General features: G+C 46.4%; 1 protein-coding gene across 1 annotated transcript in view; it reads left to right on the top strand.

Moving 5' to 3' along the window:
* Positions 1–13,812, top strand: part of LOC311245619 (plasmolipin-like) — a 48,056-nt gene extending 34,244 nt beyond the window's left edge. The window contains exon 4 of the mRNA XM_084335528.1: positions 12,725–13,812. Coding sequence (XP_084191654.1) covers positions 12,725–12,835 — 111 coding nt within the window. The 3' untranslated portion in view covers positions 12,836–13,812. The remainder of the gene's footprint in view (positions 1–12,724) is intronic.
* Positions 13,813–16,188: the final 2,376 nt, after the last annotated feature.

The raw sequence follows: 16,188 nt of genomic DNA, 5'->3' as shown, positions 1-16,188 counted from the left end.
CTAATGTCCATCCATAGTCACTGGGGTTCAGAGACATACTCTGCAGAAGGATCCAGTCCTGGGTTTGGAGATAGGCACGGCGAGAATGCTGTGCAGCTGCACCCTCTGTTGGAGGTAGAGTTTCTGGTTTGTTCAGCCCTGCCGTTGCCTTCCGTGAGAACATGTTGTGTCGAATTTCACCCAAAGCAATACCTGGTGCATGATGGTAAATGTACTGGAAGATGGTAGTACCAGCCTGTATCACTGCATCCTTAGTAGCTTGTGTGTCAAGGAAGATGTCCATGTGTTCATCAATGTCCCCTGCACAGAACCTGCAAAGAAAATGCACTTTGAGATTTGTTTCAAATATAAAGTGAAATAGAAAAAAGAATATTTATTATTCATTATTATTATTACCTTATAAGGTTGTTTTCCCATGGCCAGCTATTGCAGACACTGTATCACAACTAGTGAAGGTGTGACAAAAGAGCAGGTAGCATCTCTTTCTTTCAGAGAGAGCTTCGCGGATCCTTCTAACATCATAAGAGCCCTTTGATGTTGTGAAGAAGAGTGGATGGTTGGTGCTTGGAATATGGTGTACTAGCATCACCAGCACATCTGCATCTTCTGCCCGCACCTGAAAATAGAACAAGATATGCAAAGCGTGTTGCACTATACAAAACCAGATACAACTATTCAAGTTTGAATACTCGAGAGTGAATACTTTTGTTTCCAAAGTAATTGCAGTTTATAAAAAATAAAATAGGCTACCTACACAAATTCTACTAACCTCAACAGTCATATGTAGCAGTGGCCAATGCCTCTCTCACAATCGAAGTGTCAGCATCATTGTCACACTGCCCCACTGTGATGTTATGTTTTCTGAATGTTGAAGAGAGGAGGTGGATTATCTCACTCTTGTTATTGGTGTTGTCCAGAAACGTTGCTCTTGTCCAGTCTATCATATCCGGTTGAATCTGGAGATCACAGCATGACTTCTTAGTCATGATCTTTTGGTGATCGGTTGTAGCCATCAAAGACCACAATGATCTTCTGAGAGCGGCGGCCAAGACACTGTAGCTCAAGTAACTGTTGGCAATCTCCTGCCAAGTCTGACCTTGTCAGAGAAGCCATCCGCCATCAACTACAAGAGTGGAGCAGGATTGGTTAGTGAGGTCAAGCGGATCAGTTAACTCCTTCAGGCTAGTCTTGGAAAAGCCTGCCTTGTTCGCATTGTTCATTTTCTGATCTTTATTGCTGAAGAGGGACAATGGAAAGGGAGTCAGCTCATACTCCTCAACTGTCATATCCCGTTGGGCAAAAATGATCAGTCGGTTGAACAACTTGAGTGAGTCAAGGTGTATTTTCTTCTCGTTGATCTTGGGAATATTTCTGAGTGATGACAGGGCTTGTACCTTTGACTTAACTTCCATGGTTGATGTCACTGACTGTCCATCCAGCTTGATCTGCATCTCTCTCCCTATTTCTGCTGCTCTCTCAGCATTGACTGGGTGATCTCCTGTGCTCCTGAATCCTGTTGAGAAAGACACAAGCAACTCCTTGTCTCGATCGGGGTCGAATGGGTTGTTCTCCTCAAACCATTGGAGGGCAAGTTCAATTGCTTCAGCATCTCTCTTCATCTGTGTTTTGCCAAGGTCTCTGTGGAGCGGAGCATGTTTCTTGACACTTTCGTCCATGTGCTGGTTGACATTGGAGAAGTGACTGAGGGTGAGCACCCAGCACTTGTGACCAGAATCACTGTGTCTCATCCTCCCTCTGCTCAGTCCACCTTCTGACTTGGCTGCCTTCATCAATGTCTGCTCCATACAGATGTCACACCAGGTGCCAGACCAATCATGGCTGGAGTAACGGACGACGTGGTTTCCAAGGGCAGTGAAACTTTCAAATGTCTCCTTGTAAGCAGGTAAAGTTTCAAGTTGCTTCAGTTGACAGTACAGCCGTGCACCCTTGGCATATTGCTGATGTCCTGCAGCCGCAAAGATGTCCAGCATCCTGCTAACAATGCAGCACAGGTGGCTCTTGTGATCTGCAAGCCGCTCAGTTCTGATGAAGACGTTGATCACATCTACCATGTAGTGGTACTGCACCCAGAGAGCAGGCGTTCTTCCTCCTTCAGCAAGGTTTCTTCAAACTGCTGTTCAAACAGTGCCACTACTGGATCTGAGTGTCTGGCTCCCTTCTTCCCATCAGCTACCTTCTCCATGAAAGTCCTAATTTCACCAGGTGAAGGCATGTTTCATGATGTGCTGATAGATGGCTGCATCGATGAGGAGGTGAGCACGGATTGCCTTGTCAAAACATCCTCCATCCAAGATGTTGTTGGCTGTCGTACACCCTGGATAGATCAGCTGGATCAGCTCCAGTAGTCCAGAATCCTCCATGATGTTTCCAATGGATCCAAGGTAGGACTTCAGCAGGTGAAATCCACCCAACCTCTGAATGATAGATTTGTCTGTTTTATGATGTCCACAGCCTTCAGTCAGATCGGAAGATCGAATGTCACTATAGTGACTCTGTCTGCAGAGAGCCGCGTGCACTCTTTGAGAGTGGTGAAGATGGTGTTGAGGTCATTAGGGTGATCTTCAATGATTGGGAGGAAGTTGTGTGCGCTGCTTGACATCATCTGCATGGATACTCTTCATCCAGCCAGTCCAGTTGGAGTCTGGGAACTCAGGATCCTGGGCTTTGATCACCCACCCTGCTGCTCAGAGTGTATCGCCCGGAGTAGTGACATGAAATATTCTAAGTAAAAGATGTAGATAATACTTACATATCAGGCGTAAAAAGAAGTCTGTCCATGATCAAATGAAGGTTGCAAATGGCTTCAGCATGTTAACTCTAAACGTCCTCACTCTGAATGCCAACCAACTAGCAATTACCACTAAACAATAAGTCCTAAAAGGGCAAATAGTAAAATAATCAAAAATGGTTATGCTAGCAGTGGAAATGCATTGTGGGGGGGGGGGGGGGGGGGGCAGAGCGGGCAAGGTGGGTGTTACGAAGGATCAGATTAAACCGAATATATATATTTATTGATTGATATATATTGCATAATATTTGTATATCGTTTGATATCCCTTGTGTATTCCTTGTACATATACACGGAATATCCCTTTAACCTAGTACAGACCATAATATTTCGTTCTCCTATTGGACAGCGGTCCCTTGGGCGCCATTGCCATACCTCCAAGGTCTGGTTCAAAGTCACCGCCAAAGACTTGCCTGGACATGAACGGTTCTGCGCAAGGATATGAGACAGGAATAAAGCTGGTACTAGTTTGTTCACCTAACGTATAAATACGGCGCAGGTGAATACAGAAGCACTTAGTCTTAAGTGAGTTACCCAATAAGTTGAAGCCTCACCCACGATACAACGTGCGGTGAAGTATGGCCTGTTTGGCCCAAAGTAGAGCATTGAGACCGCGTGCGAATTAATAACTGAAGTATCAGAGTTTAACGCTGTACCGTCGAGTTCGACCTATTCTATTAAGTCAGTAATAGTCTATTTATGTATAGTGTATCGTGCGGCGACCGTTCTACAGTGACCAGCATCACCAACGTTTCCTCGTACCAGCTAGTGTGCTTATCCAGGCTGGGCAGCCCACCCTGGCGCCTTCACCCGAGGAGCCCTAGACGAGGACCGTGTGGACATGTACACTGGATAACCTACCCGACGAATGCATAGCCCTTTTCGGCTGGATTATATTTGCTTTTGGTCCTGTAATTGATGGAGCGGAGAATCGCCTACACCCACAATTGTGTGGGATTTACCCTGTGAGGAGCCACGTCGAGCCCGCCTCTCAGAAGCCTGAGGCCGGCTAGCTTTCTTCCATGCGGAGCTGCATGCTACGGAGAACAGCTGTATTCGTCTGCGGATCAAGAGATTATTGCACCGTCTCCTGTACTTGGAGTCTCTTTATCATCGTTGACCCAGACTCTACTACCGACAAATCCTCTCCCCTTGCTGGCTTACAACCGGAGGGACCCTACCAGTATCTCCCGCTATCTTACCAGAGTACCATAGATATAATTCCTAAGATTCAGGTTGTATTATTATCTCCTGCGTAATATGAGAATGGACATACGTTATTGATTTGCCTACGCACATTCCTTTGCCTTATAAGCGCATCCAAAGTAAAGTATATTATGTACTATCATTACTGCTAATAAATACTTAAACCCAGTTTTGTGTGGAACCGAGTCATTGTGGGAAGTGTTCATCATAAGATACCTGTGTACAGTATGGCCAGTAGTAATGTACATAAGACAGTAGTGGTTTAATGATACCATACTTATTAATACAGTCAGGGAATTGTACCCCTCAGTTACAATTGGTCCTTCGAGCCGGATGATGGAGCAGCTGATTGCCAGGGTAACCCCCCCTCCCTCCGCACGGGGCTCCAGGGCATCGTCAAGACAAGGGTCAAGGGCACCCTCCCCTACCCGATCAAGCGACCCTGAGCCCGGCGACCAGAGAGAGCCTATACCCCTCTCCGAACCCCTTCCCCGACCGGTCCAAGCGAGACCCAGCCACAGGGAAGAACCGGCCTATACCGCGGAGAGGCTAAATAGACGACTACAGGATCTAGATGACCTGCCAGAGGAAGAAGAAGAGGGAGAGGAGGAGAGTCAAGCCCAACAGCATCACCGTACTCCACAGGACCAGGAGGTCCAGTACAGCCCAGACTTTACCCCCGTGGCTCTGCGCTACAGACCCCCGACTCAATTCACGGGTGAGCTTGACGCACGACCAGCCCCGAGGAACAGCACCTGGGTACACGGGCCTTGGTACCCGGCAGGTACCAGCCCACCACGACACGTAAGAGGAGACTCGCCTAGGAGGCCTCTCCTCCAACGCTCACCGATGTGCCAGCCATCCATGGCATCGTACCTTGGCACACCGACGTTCCCGGACTTCACACACGAGAACAGAGCACAGTACACAGAGCTACGAATGTGCTTAGAGACAATGATGTCCGATGTAACTGATGAACCGTACAAGTATGCTATCCTACTCAAGCACCTCAAGGTGCCCCGAGCGCACAATATAGCGCTGGCATATTCCACCTCTACTACCCCATACACCGCGGCTCTAGCAGCACTCGACCAACGATATGGACGCATATGGGACTACGTAATACAAGAGATAAGGAATATTGACCGTCTACCCCCAGCCACAGACAATCGCTCACTAGATGACCTGTCTATCAAGGTGCAATCCCTGGTAGGGATGCTGGGGGCGCAAAAGGAAAAGGGTATGTACGAACTACACGCAAACTCTAATGTCGAGAGGATTTTAGAGAAGCTTCCGCCCGCCCGACAAGAGTGCTTCAGGCGGCAAAGAGACCACCGTGATCCTAACGGTCCCGAGCCATCCCTCCTAGACCTAGCCGACTTCCTGGCGAGAGAAGTCAGCAGCCTACGGTTGGATACGTTCGTGCGGAGTACACCAAGCTCCAGAGAGGGACCTAGGAGAGCAAACGATGGCCGCAGACTGGTGACCGTCATGCACCAAGCAGAATCAGTACCGAGCAACAAGACCCACAGTACCCCCTCGATGAAAGAGAAGTGGAAGATGGTATGCCCGTACTGCGAAAAGGAACACTGGCTGTCACACTGTGACACGTTCAAGAAGATGACCACCGACGAGGTGAGTCAATGGATAAAGTCCAACCGACGCTGTTACCGATGTGCGCGCAGTCACATGGCAGCCGAGTGCCGCTTAAAGAAGAGGTGTAGTCGGTGTGACGGAGCCCACTTGGACGTCCTACATGACAGTAACAGAAGAAAGCCTGCACCCTCAAGCAGCACAAAGGCAAGTGTTATGTACATTGACCCCGCCAGTAGCGGGGGCGCCCGGGTGCTCTTGAAGGTGGTCCGCGTAACACTGAGTTACCAAGACAAGGTCATGGACACCTACGCCGTCCTTGACGACAGGTCAGAGAAGACCCTTCTCCTCGCGTCCGCTGCGGCCCAGCTGGGGCTGCGGGGGAGCGAAGAAACGATGACGATTCGGACAATAAGAAGAGACCTAAAGACGATAAAGGGCGAGAATGTCTCCTTCACTATCGCAGCAAGCGGGCAGCCAGAGAGACGGTATAGGATCACTAACGCTTTCACCAGCCAAGACATAGGCCTGTCGCAGTACACCTACCCCATCGCCAAGCTGATGGATAAATATGTGCACCTGCGTCAACTACCTATACCGCTCATAGACGGTGCCACCCCGACCCTGCTGATAGGATCCGACCATGCACACCTCATCGTCCCGATGGACCGGGTCCACACTGGGCCCAGAGGCTGTCCTGCAGCAGTCGAGACCCGCCTAGGATGGACACTACAAGGCCCCCTCGCTAGGTCTCCTAACCGAACAGCAGCCACTAGCTGCCTCCACTCCAGAGTGACAGAAGAAGACACCACCCTCCTACAGCATGTCGAGAGGCTATGGACACTAGAGACAATGCCCTTTAAGAACGAAAAGAAAGACATTCGTTCCAAGGAAGACATTTATGCTATAGCCCTCCTCGAGCGGGGGACAAAGAGAGTCAAAGTCAACGGAGTGATGAGATACGCAACTCCACTCCTGAGGCGAGAGGGTATGCCTACCTTCCACGCCCCAAAAGAAGCGACGGAGCGGTATCTATTGAACACAGAGTGGCGCCTAGCCAGAGACCCCGCTCAAGCGACTGTGTACCGCGCTGAGATTGACGAGCTAATCACAGCGGGACACATAAAAGAAAATTGACATTAAAGAGGCCGATCAGACGACCGAATCATGGTACGTGCCGCACCACAAAGTCCACCACAACGGCAAGGATCGTATTGTGTTCAACTGCAGCTACCAGATCGGATCACAAAATCTGAATAAAGAGCTCTTGCCCGGCCCAACACTCGGCCCCTCTCTACTAGGCGTGTTACTACGTTTCCGCCAAGACAAGGTGGCCATCAGCGGCGACATCAAAGGGATGTTCCTGCAGGTGCGACTAGTGGAGGAGGACAAGCCCCTGCTGCGGTTCTTATGGAAAGAGAGGATCGGGGACGAGCAACCATCCATCTATCAATGGGAAGTCCTCCCTTTCGGAACCACATGCAGCCCATGCTGTGCTACATTTGCACTGCAAAAACACGTCGCAGAGGACCCAGCAGCTGATGAAGAGGTCCGACAAAGTGTAGGAAATAGTTTCTACGTGGACAACTGTCTGCAAAGCGTCTCGACGCCAGAAGAAGCCGAGGCCCTCCTACTCAAGCTCCGCGCCTCCCTGATCAAAGGCGGCTTTGATCTCCGGCAGTGGGCCAGCAGCGACCCTCAAGTATTGCGCAGCCTCTCCCCAGAGGACAAGGCAGCAAGCAGCGAGACCTGGATGGCGACCATCCCAGGAGAAGCCCAAGAAATGACATTAGGACTAGTCTGGCGCTTCAAAACAGACTCGCTCCATTATAAACACACACCCCTGACCAAGGAGCAGGGAAGGTCGACTGCACTACCGACCACAAGACGGAGTGTATACAGAACACTCGCCAGACAATATGACCCGTTGGGATGTATTCTACCTTACACCACCAGGGCAAAGATGATTGTAAGAGCGTTATGGGACAAGGACCAGGGCTGGGACGACCCCATACCCGAACACCTTGCCTCCACATGGAGAGAGTGGGAGACAGAACTCAGCTCACTCCCAGGTGTCAACATACGCCGCAGCTACTTCCCACCCACAGTGAGGCCGGAGACGTGCCAGATGGACCTGCACGTCTTCAGCGACGCCTCCGAAGTAGCCTACGGTTCGGTGGCCTACTTGCGTGCCCGAGAGGAGGGAGGAGAAATACATACTGCCTTCATCCTGGCTCGCTCAAGAATAGCCCCCCGCAAGCAACAATCTATCCCGCGTCTAGAGCTCTGCGCAGCCCTAGCAGGAGCGCAACTCGCCACGTTAATCCAACGTGAACTCACCATTCCGGTGCAAAGAACAATCTTGTGGTCAGACTCCATGACCGTACTCACATGGATCCAGTCTGATTCGTGTAGATACAAGGTCTTCGTGGGAGTCAGAATCACAGAGATCCAAGATTTAACAGAAGCAGCAAGCTGGAGGTATGTGGACACAAAACACAACCCAGCTGACGTCATCACCCGGGGAATGTCCCTGGATGACCTCACCCGTCACAATCTATATAGTGACGGGCCCGAGTTCCTCAAGCTCCCGGAAGAAGAGTGGCCTACACCCACCCCACGGGAGGCGAGTGAAGAGGAGGCAGAGAACAAGAAACCTATGTTCTGTGGGTTGACACACACACTCGTCCCCACAGACCCCAACATAGACGACTGCCTCACCCTTGAGAGTGCGCAGCTAAAAACATTCCTGTGGCACCACAGCGAGCCCAGAGAGACTCGTTCCCCGACGAGCTAGACTGTCTACAGGGATCAAAGCCAGTCCCGTCAGACAGCAGATTGCTCCACTTAGCCCCTGAGAGCGACGCCCATAATCTCATCAGAGTGGGTGGTCGTCTGAGGAGAGCCCCAGACTTACCGGATGACGTCAAGTACCCGATAGTCTTAAACAGCCGACACAAGGTCACAGAGCTTATCATAAAGAAATACGACGAGGACGTGCACCACGCCGGGGCAGAGAGAGTCTTCGCGGAGATCAGACGTCGTTATTGGATACTGCAAGGAAGAGAAGCAGTACGACGCTTCCAGCGGACTTGTCTAGACTGTCGTAAATGGCGAGCACAGCCCAGTATACCCCGGATGGCTGACCTACCCCCCTGTCGCCTCCGACTCGGCGACAAGCCTTTCCACTCCACCGGTATGGACTGTTTCGGCCCGCTGTATGTAAAGAAAGGAAGAGGGACCGAGAAGCGGTGGGGTATTGTATTCAAATGCATGACCACCCGAGCGATACACATAGAACTCCTTCCAACCATGAGCACAGACTCATTCCTTATGGCCTTCCGAAGATTCACATCGCGGAAAGGGAAACCGTCTATATTATTGTCTGATCACGGGACAAACTTCAAAGGCGGAGAAAGGGAGCTGAGAGAGAGCTTCCAAGCTATGGGCCCAGAACTTAAGACCCACCTCGCTCCATACCAGATTGATTTCCAGTTTAATCCCCCGAATGCACCTCACTTCGGTGGAACTTGGGAACGAGAAGTACGTTCAATAAAGACAGCCCTGTACGCCGTGCTTGGGGCCCAGACCGTGGCGGAAGAAGTCCTCACGACAGTCCTCACGGAGTTCGAGGGAGTATTGAACTCAAAGCTCCTCGGTTACGTCTCGAGCGATGTAGCAGATGTCGACCCAGTCACCCCCAACACTCTCTTGATGGGGCGGCTGGACCCCGCGCTACCACAGACAGTGTACAGGCCTGAAGAAGCGAACAGTTTCCTACTCCACTATCTACCGTCTCTACAGACCCGCCAGAAATGGGTGAAAGAAAGAGACAATTTGACAGAAGGAACAGTCGTCATGATTATCGACCAGTCACTACCCCGAGCTATGTGGCCGGCCGGCCGCGTAAGCAAAGTGATCACTGGTGCCGACGGAAAGGTCAGAGCGGCAGAAGTGCTCGTCCAAGGGCGGACATACACCCGGCCCGTGGCGAGGCTAATAGAGTTGCCAAGGCTCCCCGACACTATTGATGACGACCATGACCCCCTGACTTTGTGAACTGCCCTACCCTCACAACAGACATTGAGTAGTGGACAGTGCGGTTAATCTGTCTCTGCTTATCTAATTAGGTGGGACTAATTAGGAGGCGGCTGTTACGAAGGATCAGATTAAACCGAATATATATATTTATTGATTGATATATATTTCATAATATTTGTATATCGTTTGATATCCCTTGTGTATTCCTTGTACATATACACGGAATATCCCTTTAACCTAGTACAGACCATAATATTTCGTTCTCCTATTGGACAGCGGTCCCTTGGGCGCCATTGCCATACCTCCAAGGTCTGGTTCAAAGTCACCGCCAAAGACTTGCCTGGACATGAACGGTTCTGCGCAAGGATATGAGACAGGAATAAAGCTGGTACTAGTTTGTTCACCTAACGTATAAATACGGCGCAGGTGAATACAGAAGCACTTAGTCTTAAGTGAGTTACCCAATAAGTTGAAGCCTCACCCACGATACAACGTGCTCTACTGTTTGGCCCAAAGTAGAGCATTGAGACCGCGTGCGAATTAATAACTGAAGTATCAGAGTTTAACGCTGTACCGTCGAGTTCGACCTATTCTATTAAGTCAGTAATAGTCTATTTATGTATAGTGTATCGTGCGGCGACCGTTCTACAGTGACCAGCATCACCAACGTTTCCTCGTACCAGCTAGTGTGCTTATCCAGGCTGGGCAGCCCACCCTGGCGCCTTCACCCTAGGAGCCCTAGACGAGGACCGTGTGGACATGTACACTGGATAACCTACCCGACGAATGCATAGCCCTTTTCGGCTGGATTATATTTGCTTTTGGTCCTGTAATTGATGGAGCGGAGAATCGCCTACACCCACAATTGTGTGGGATTTACCCTGTGAGGAGCCACGTCGAGCCCGCCTCTCAGAAGCCTGAGGCCGGCTAGCTTTCTTCCATGCGGAGCTGCATGCTACGGAGAACAGCTGTATTCGTCTGCGGATCAAGAGATTATTGCACCGTCTCCTGTACTTGGAGTCTCTTTATCATCGTTGACCCAGACTCTACTACCGACAAATCCTCTCCCCTTGCTGGCTTACAACCGGAGGGACCCTACCAGTATCTCCCGCTATCTTACCAGAGTACCATAGATATAATTCCTAAGATTCAGGTTGTATTATTATCTCCTGCGTAATATGAGAATGGACATACGTTATTGATTTGCCTACGCACATTCCTTTGCCTTATAAGCGCATCCAAAGTAAAGTATATTATGTACTATCATTACTGCTAATAAATACTTAAACCCAGTTTTGTGTGGAACCGAGTCATTGTGGGAAGTGTTCATCATAAGATACCTGTGTACTGTATGGCCAGTAGTAATGTACATAAGACAGTAGTGGTTTAATGATACCATACTTATTAATACAGTCAGGGAATTGTACCCCTCAGTTACAGTGGGCGTGGCCGTTTTTCCACAAAGGAATGATTTTAGTGAAAAATAAATGATTGCAATCAACTCAGAATCATGAAAAAAATTTAGTTTGACCCCTCACAAGTTACCCAAGGCCAAACAGAACATTTTAGATTTTTCGAAAGTCGGTATTCAGTACCTCAACTTTGAGCAGGATTTGAACTTCAACTTTTTAATACATCTTACTACACATCTTTACAAACACATTAGTGAAGAAATTGATTGGTAAGGATTTAGTTTGCAGATCGGTCAAATATCTGATAAAATGCCCTTACTATTAGGGTAGCGTCAACTTGAGCCCAAGAGCAGAACACAAGGGAGAGGAGAATGAGGTGGTTTAGGTTGTTTAATTGTTAGATACCAAGCAGACAGGCTAAAATGATCAGAATGTGCGACATGTGCGAACAGGGTCACTCCTCGTGATTCTCAGGAAACGTTCTGGCTGGTGGTGTCTCGGGAAAACAGCGTAGACCGGGCGGTAGGTGATCCTGGGCATAGGGAGACGGGGTTAGGTCAAGGCAAGGATAAAGACGGGAGTAAGCAGGTATGTTATGTCCTCGTACCAAGGTAGGTGTAGCAACACTCGGACGCGGAGTGGCAGGAAACGCAGGTCTCATATCAGGGCTGGTGATGATCTGACGAGTCTCCGGCATGTAGATTGATCCTGGGTGACAGGGTGTGGAAGCAGGGACAGGAAGGTGCCCATATAAGGGCGTGGAAGCAGCAGGAGAGAGAGAGGCCCTGGCTGTGATTGTAATAGCAAGTATACTCAGTAAAGTACATATGGGTATACATATACTTTCCACACACTTACTGTACAATAAATATACTTTCAGTGTGGAATAATACACTATTTTGTACTTTTTGGCATCTGTGTCTCTCTCTCTCTCTCTCTCTCTCTCTCTCTCTCTCTCTCTCTCTCTCTCTCGTTGAAAGAACATGAACCCTTTAAAGTTTAAAGCTTAAAGGGATTCTTTGACATTTTAAATGTCAGTAGTTTTTTTTCAATGTGTTCTTTAGTTTCCCTGACACAGCACTGCTCAGGTTGAGCTAGCTGTGCCCCATGGTAAACATTTTCTCCACAATATAGTGTCAGGGTACAGGAAAATAACCAACTACAAGAGAAAAATGTCAAAAGATCCCTTTAAACAATAGGCTAACATTTGTCACTAGGCCCTTTACACAGCAGCCATTTTGACTTGTCATAGATGCGTCAACAAAGGTGTAACCATAGAATCTATGGTTACAGAATAATGAATATTCTATATCTATGGTTACAGAATAATGAATATGGTTACAGCATAATGAATGTTCTATATATATGGTTACATAATAATGACTATTCTATATCTATGGTTACAGAATAATGACTATTCTATAGCTATGGTTACAGAATAATGACTTCTATATCTATGGATACCGAATAATGACTATTCTATATCTATGGTTACAGAATAATGACTATTCTATATCTATGGATACCGAATAATGACTATTCTATATCTATTGGATACACATTTGTTAACCTTTGTTGATAAGTCTTCCTCCTGCCTGTTCAAGAAGAAATTTGAGACAAAACATTTTCATCACAAAAAAGTCTTGTGTGTCTGTGTCTACAGTTCTTCGCGGCTGTGGTAACCATAGTGTATGGGGTCAGTACATTCTTGGCCTATCTGGACTGGAAGGCGTCAGGAAACGTTGCTGCTGCCAACACTGCACCTCCTTCGTAGGGAACCGAACCGGCAACTCTTCTCCTCTCCTCCGTGTCACCGGGATTCTGGTTTCCAGCTCATCACGACGGGTCCATCACGACGTGAAAAATGGGCGCCATCTTGAAATTTCAAATGTCTCGGACTCTCGGACAATTTTCTTGGCAAGTAACCCATGGAGACTGCTCATGCCAATTTTCATGCTTGTATCATCAACTGAAAGATTCTGACAAAAATAAGCACTTAGCCACTCCACAATATTTTATCATTAGCTCAATTTTGTTACTATTTAGTTCCTGGGTACTTTATCATTATCTGTGTCCTCTAAATACTCAATTCCTAAGAAGACTTTTTGAAGATCAAATGTTTCTGCAGGAACCTAACAATATGCAAAGGAATTTCTCTTATGTTTATATATCAAATGTGACAAAGAATAGGATAGGATACATATTATATATTACATTTGGTAGTGGTCAGTATAGACAACACATTATGTATGCGTGTGTTGGGGGGGGGGGGCACACTAAGTACTTTTATTCAGGTACTGTATTAAGTATAAGTTTAAGGAATTTGTTATTTTCTATCGTACAGGACATTGTACATTTACTCCACTCCATTTCAAAGCAAGTATTACACTTTCTACTTTGCTGCATGTATCTGTGACACATGCAAGTACTTTTTGATAAAGTGGATGTAAATGATTTTCATTTTGAACTCCTAGCCAGCCGGATTAAAGACATTATCTAAAACGTGACCATGGTCAGACAAAAGTAAGTGTTTCCAATAAAGTGTTCCTACTGTTGTCCTACTGACTATGACTGAAAGATAACACTAAATAGTACTAAAACTAGTCCAAGACACTCTTTTAATCAAACGGAAGATTAAAAGCCTTCATTAACGAACTAGTTCATCATAGAACAATCAAAAGGCATGTTGGCCAAAACTAGCCTTCATCAGAGTATGAATAAATGAATAAAGATTTTTTTTTTTTTTTTTTTTTTTTTATTATTCCATGATAGACTAGCCAGTTAATAAAGATGTATGTCCTTATTCAGCACTCCTGAGTGTGTAGGATTCCTTTGATAGTGATGAATATTGTCAGAGCTGGATGGACTCCTCCCGGCCCCTAGAAAGAGAACATTTATCTCAAACAGACACACATATAGCCAAACAATTAATGGTTAAACTGATGATATATTTTGTGTTTTTTTCCTGGCCTGTGTTGACTATTTGGTGTAAAGATTATAAAAGTGTGCATTCTGATAACTTTGGGAGACTAACGGACATAAAGAAAATCTGCTTGTACCTCAAAGGAAATTATACTGTATAAATAGTTTACAAAATTACAGGCCATTGAACTGAACAGGATGCTCTGCCCCTTTTTTTATTTAAAGACTATCTGATTGGTCAGAAATGTGTAGTCCTTTCACGCCACCCAAAAAGCACTTGGACCAGTTTTTATGTTCTCTTTGGTATCTTGTTTTTTAATATTTTGGGTTAATTTGTTTTGGGAGATAATTGTATTATTAAAGCTGCACTGGGTAGTTTTGAGAAGAAAATAATGACCTAGAAGAACCTTACAAATACTTGAATAGCCTATTGTTTATAAGCTCCACAAATCTAAAAAGAAATCACCCTTTTAAACAAAGTGAACCAACGTTGTTCTTAGAGGAAGCTTCTTTGAAACAAAGTGAACCAACGTTGTTCTTAGAGGAAGCTTCTTTGAAACAAAGTGAACCAACTTTGTTCTTGGAGGAAGCTTCTTTGAAACAAAGTGAACCAACGTTGCTCTTAGAGGAAACATCTTTGTACGTTAAAGGTGGTGGAGGGTGGGAGCACCACAGCCAAACATCATTCAAACAGCGCTCCAGTTTTTCTCTTGTAACATGTTTTGTACTCAATAATAATAAGATCTATCATACTTAATTTTTACTTTTCAGAGCCCCCCCTCCCCCCAAAAAGAAAATACCAACCTACCTGGTGCAGCTATAACTTGTATTGTAAGCCTAAATCAATATGTGTTCACATTGGTAGTGGAAGTCAATGGAAACTCAAACCATGCCTCTAAAATAAATTCTTGTATCTATGTAGTTAAAGGTGCTATAGATAACATTAGATGTCCCACTAGAGCGCCAGCATGTCATTTATCCAATCAGGTGCATTCCACTAGACTAGAGAACCAGCATGTCATTTATCCAATCAGGTGCATTCCATGTGGGGGAAATGGGAAGTAGGGAGGGGATACATGCCTGCAACATGTAAACAACAACATTCATTTTGGACCCGCCAAAGTGTTTTAAATGATACATTCATCATCAATTATTTGCGATACGCAGCTTTCTAAAACCTCTGTGGATGTTTTTTTTTTTATAAACGTTTACTCCACATACACATGTTATCTATGGCACGTTTAACTTTATTATGAATCAGGAGGTGGTTTGGAAGGTAGAACCTTTTTAGAGACATCAGTCACATTTCCTTAGTTTTCCTCTGATCTGTAGAACACCACAAAATTCTATATGTGCCTCATGAAATGTACTTTTGTACCATGTATACAAATAAGTAGTAAACACCTAGCCTGGGTGCTGTGGCTTATCTGTGCTTCCCTCCCCCAAATAAAACACAAGGTGACTTTACAGATGAATCTCGTCTTTTTTCTTTTTATATAAATCTTTATTTACAAACAACTGTTTAAACAATAGACAAACGTGTACTAAACAAAAGCAGTAACATAAATACTTTGATTCAAGAACACGTTTTCACGTGTGTGTGTGTGTGTGTGTGTGTGTGTGTGTGTGTGTGTGTGTGTGTGTGTGTGTGTGTGTGTGTGTGTGTGTGTGTGTGTGTGTGTGTGTGTGTGTGTGTGTGTGTGTGTGTGTGTGTGTGTGTGTGTGTGTGTGTGTGTGTGTGTGTGTGTGTGTGTGTGTGTGTGTGTGTGTGTGTGTGTGTGTGTGTGTGTGTGTGTGTGTGTGTGTGTCACTGTAAGCCAAGGCAATAGAGTCCATAAATAGTCTTGGTGTTCTACCTTCCTTCTCCTAGAGAGAGAGAGGTTAATAAAGTAAGATCAGATAGACTGTACTTTATTGTCCATTACAGCACGTTTATTGCTGCTACCGGTTCTGTGTTTTTGAGTTGACGGCAGGCACTCGAGGAAGAGCTGCTGATTCACGGCAGGAGAGAGAGAGCTCGACAAAGCCGTATATCCCTGTGGCTGTGGTGCAGTTGATTGATTGGTTGATTGAAAATGTTATGAACAGATTGCAGAATGGGTACAATATAGTACAGCTCAATACACACAATTGTTAAGGGGATGCAGACCAGAGAAAGACTTTCGTCTTGTTTACATCAGGGTCCCCCATTTTGAATTCATCAAA

This window comes from Notolepis coatsorum, assembly GCF_963971535.1.
Source record: "Notolepis coatsorum genome assembly, chromosome: 18".
NCBI lineage: Eukaryota > Metazoa > Chordata > Actinopteri > Aulopiformes > Paralepididae > Notolepis > Notolepis coatsorum.
Note: the sequence above shows the minus strand (reverse complement) of the source record. Positions and strands in the feature narration are given on the sequence as shown.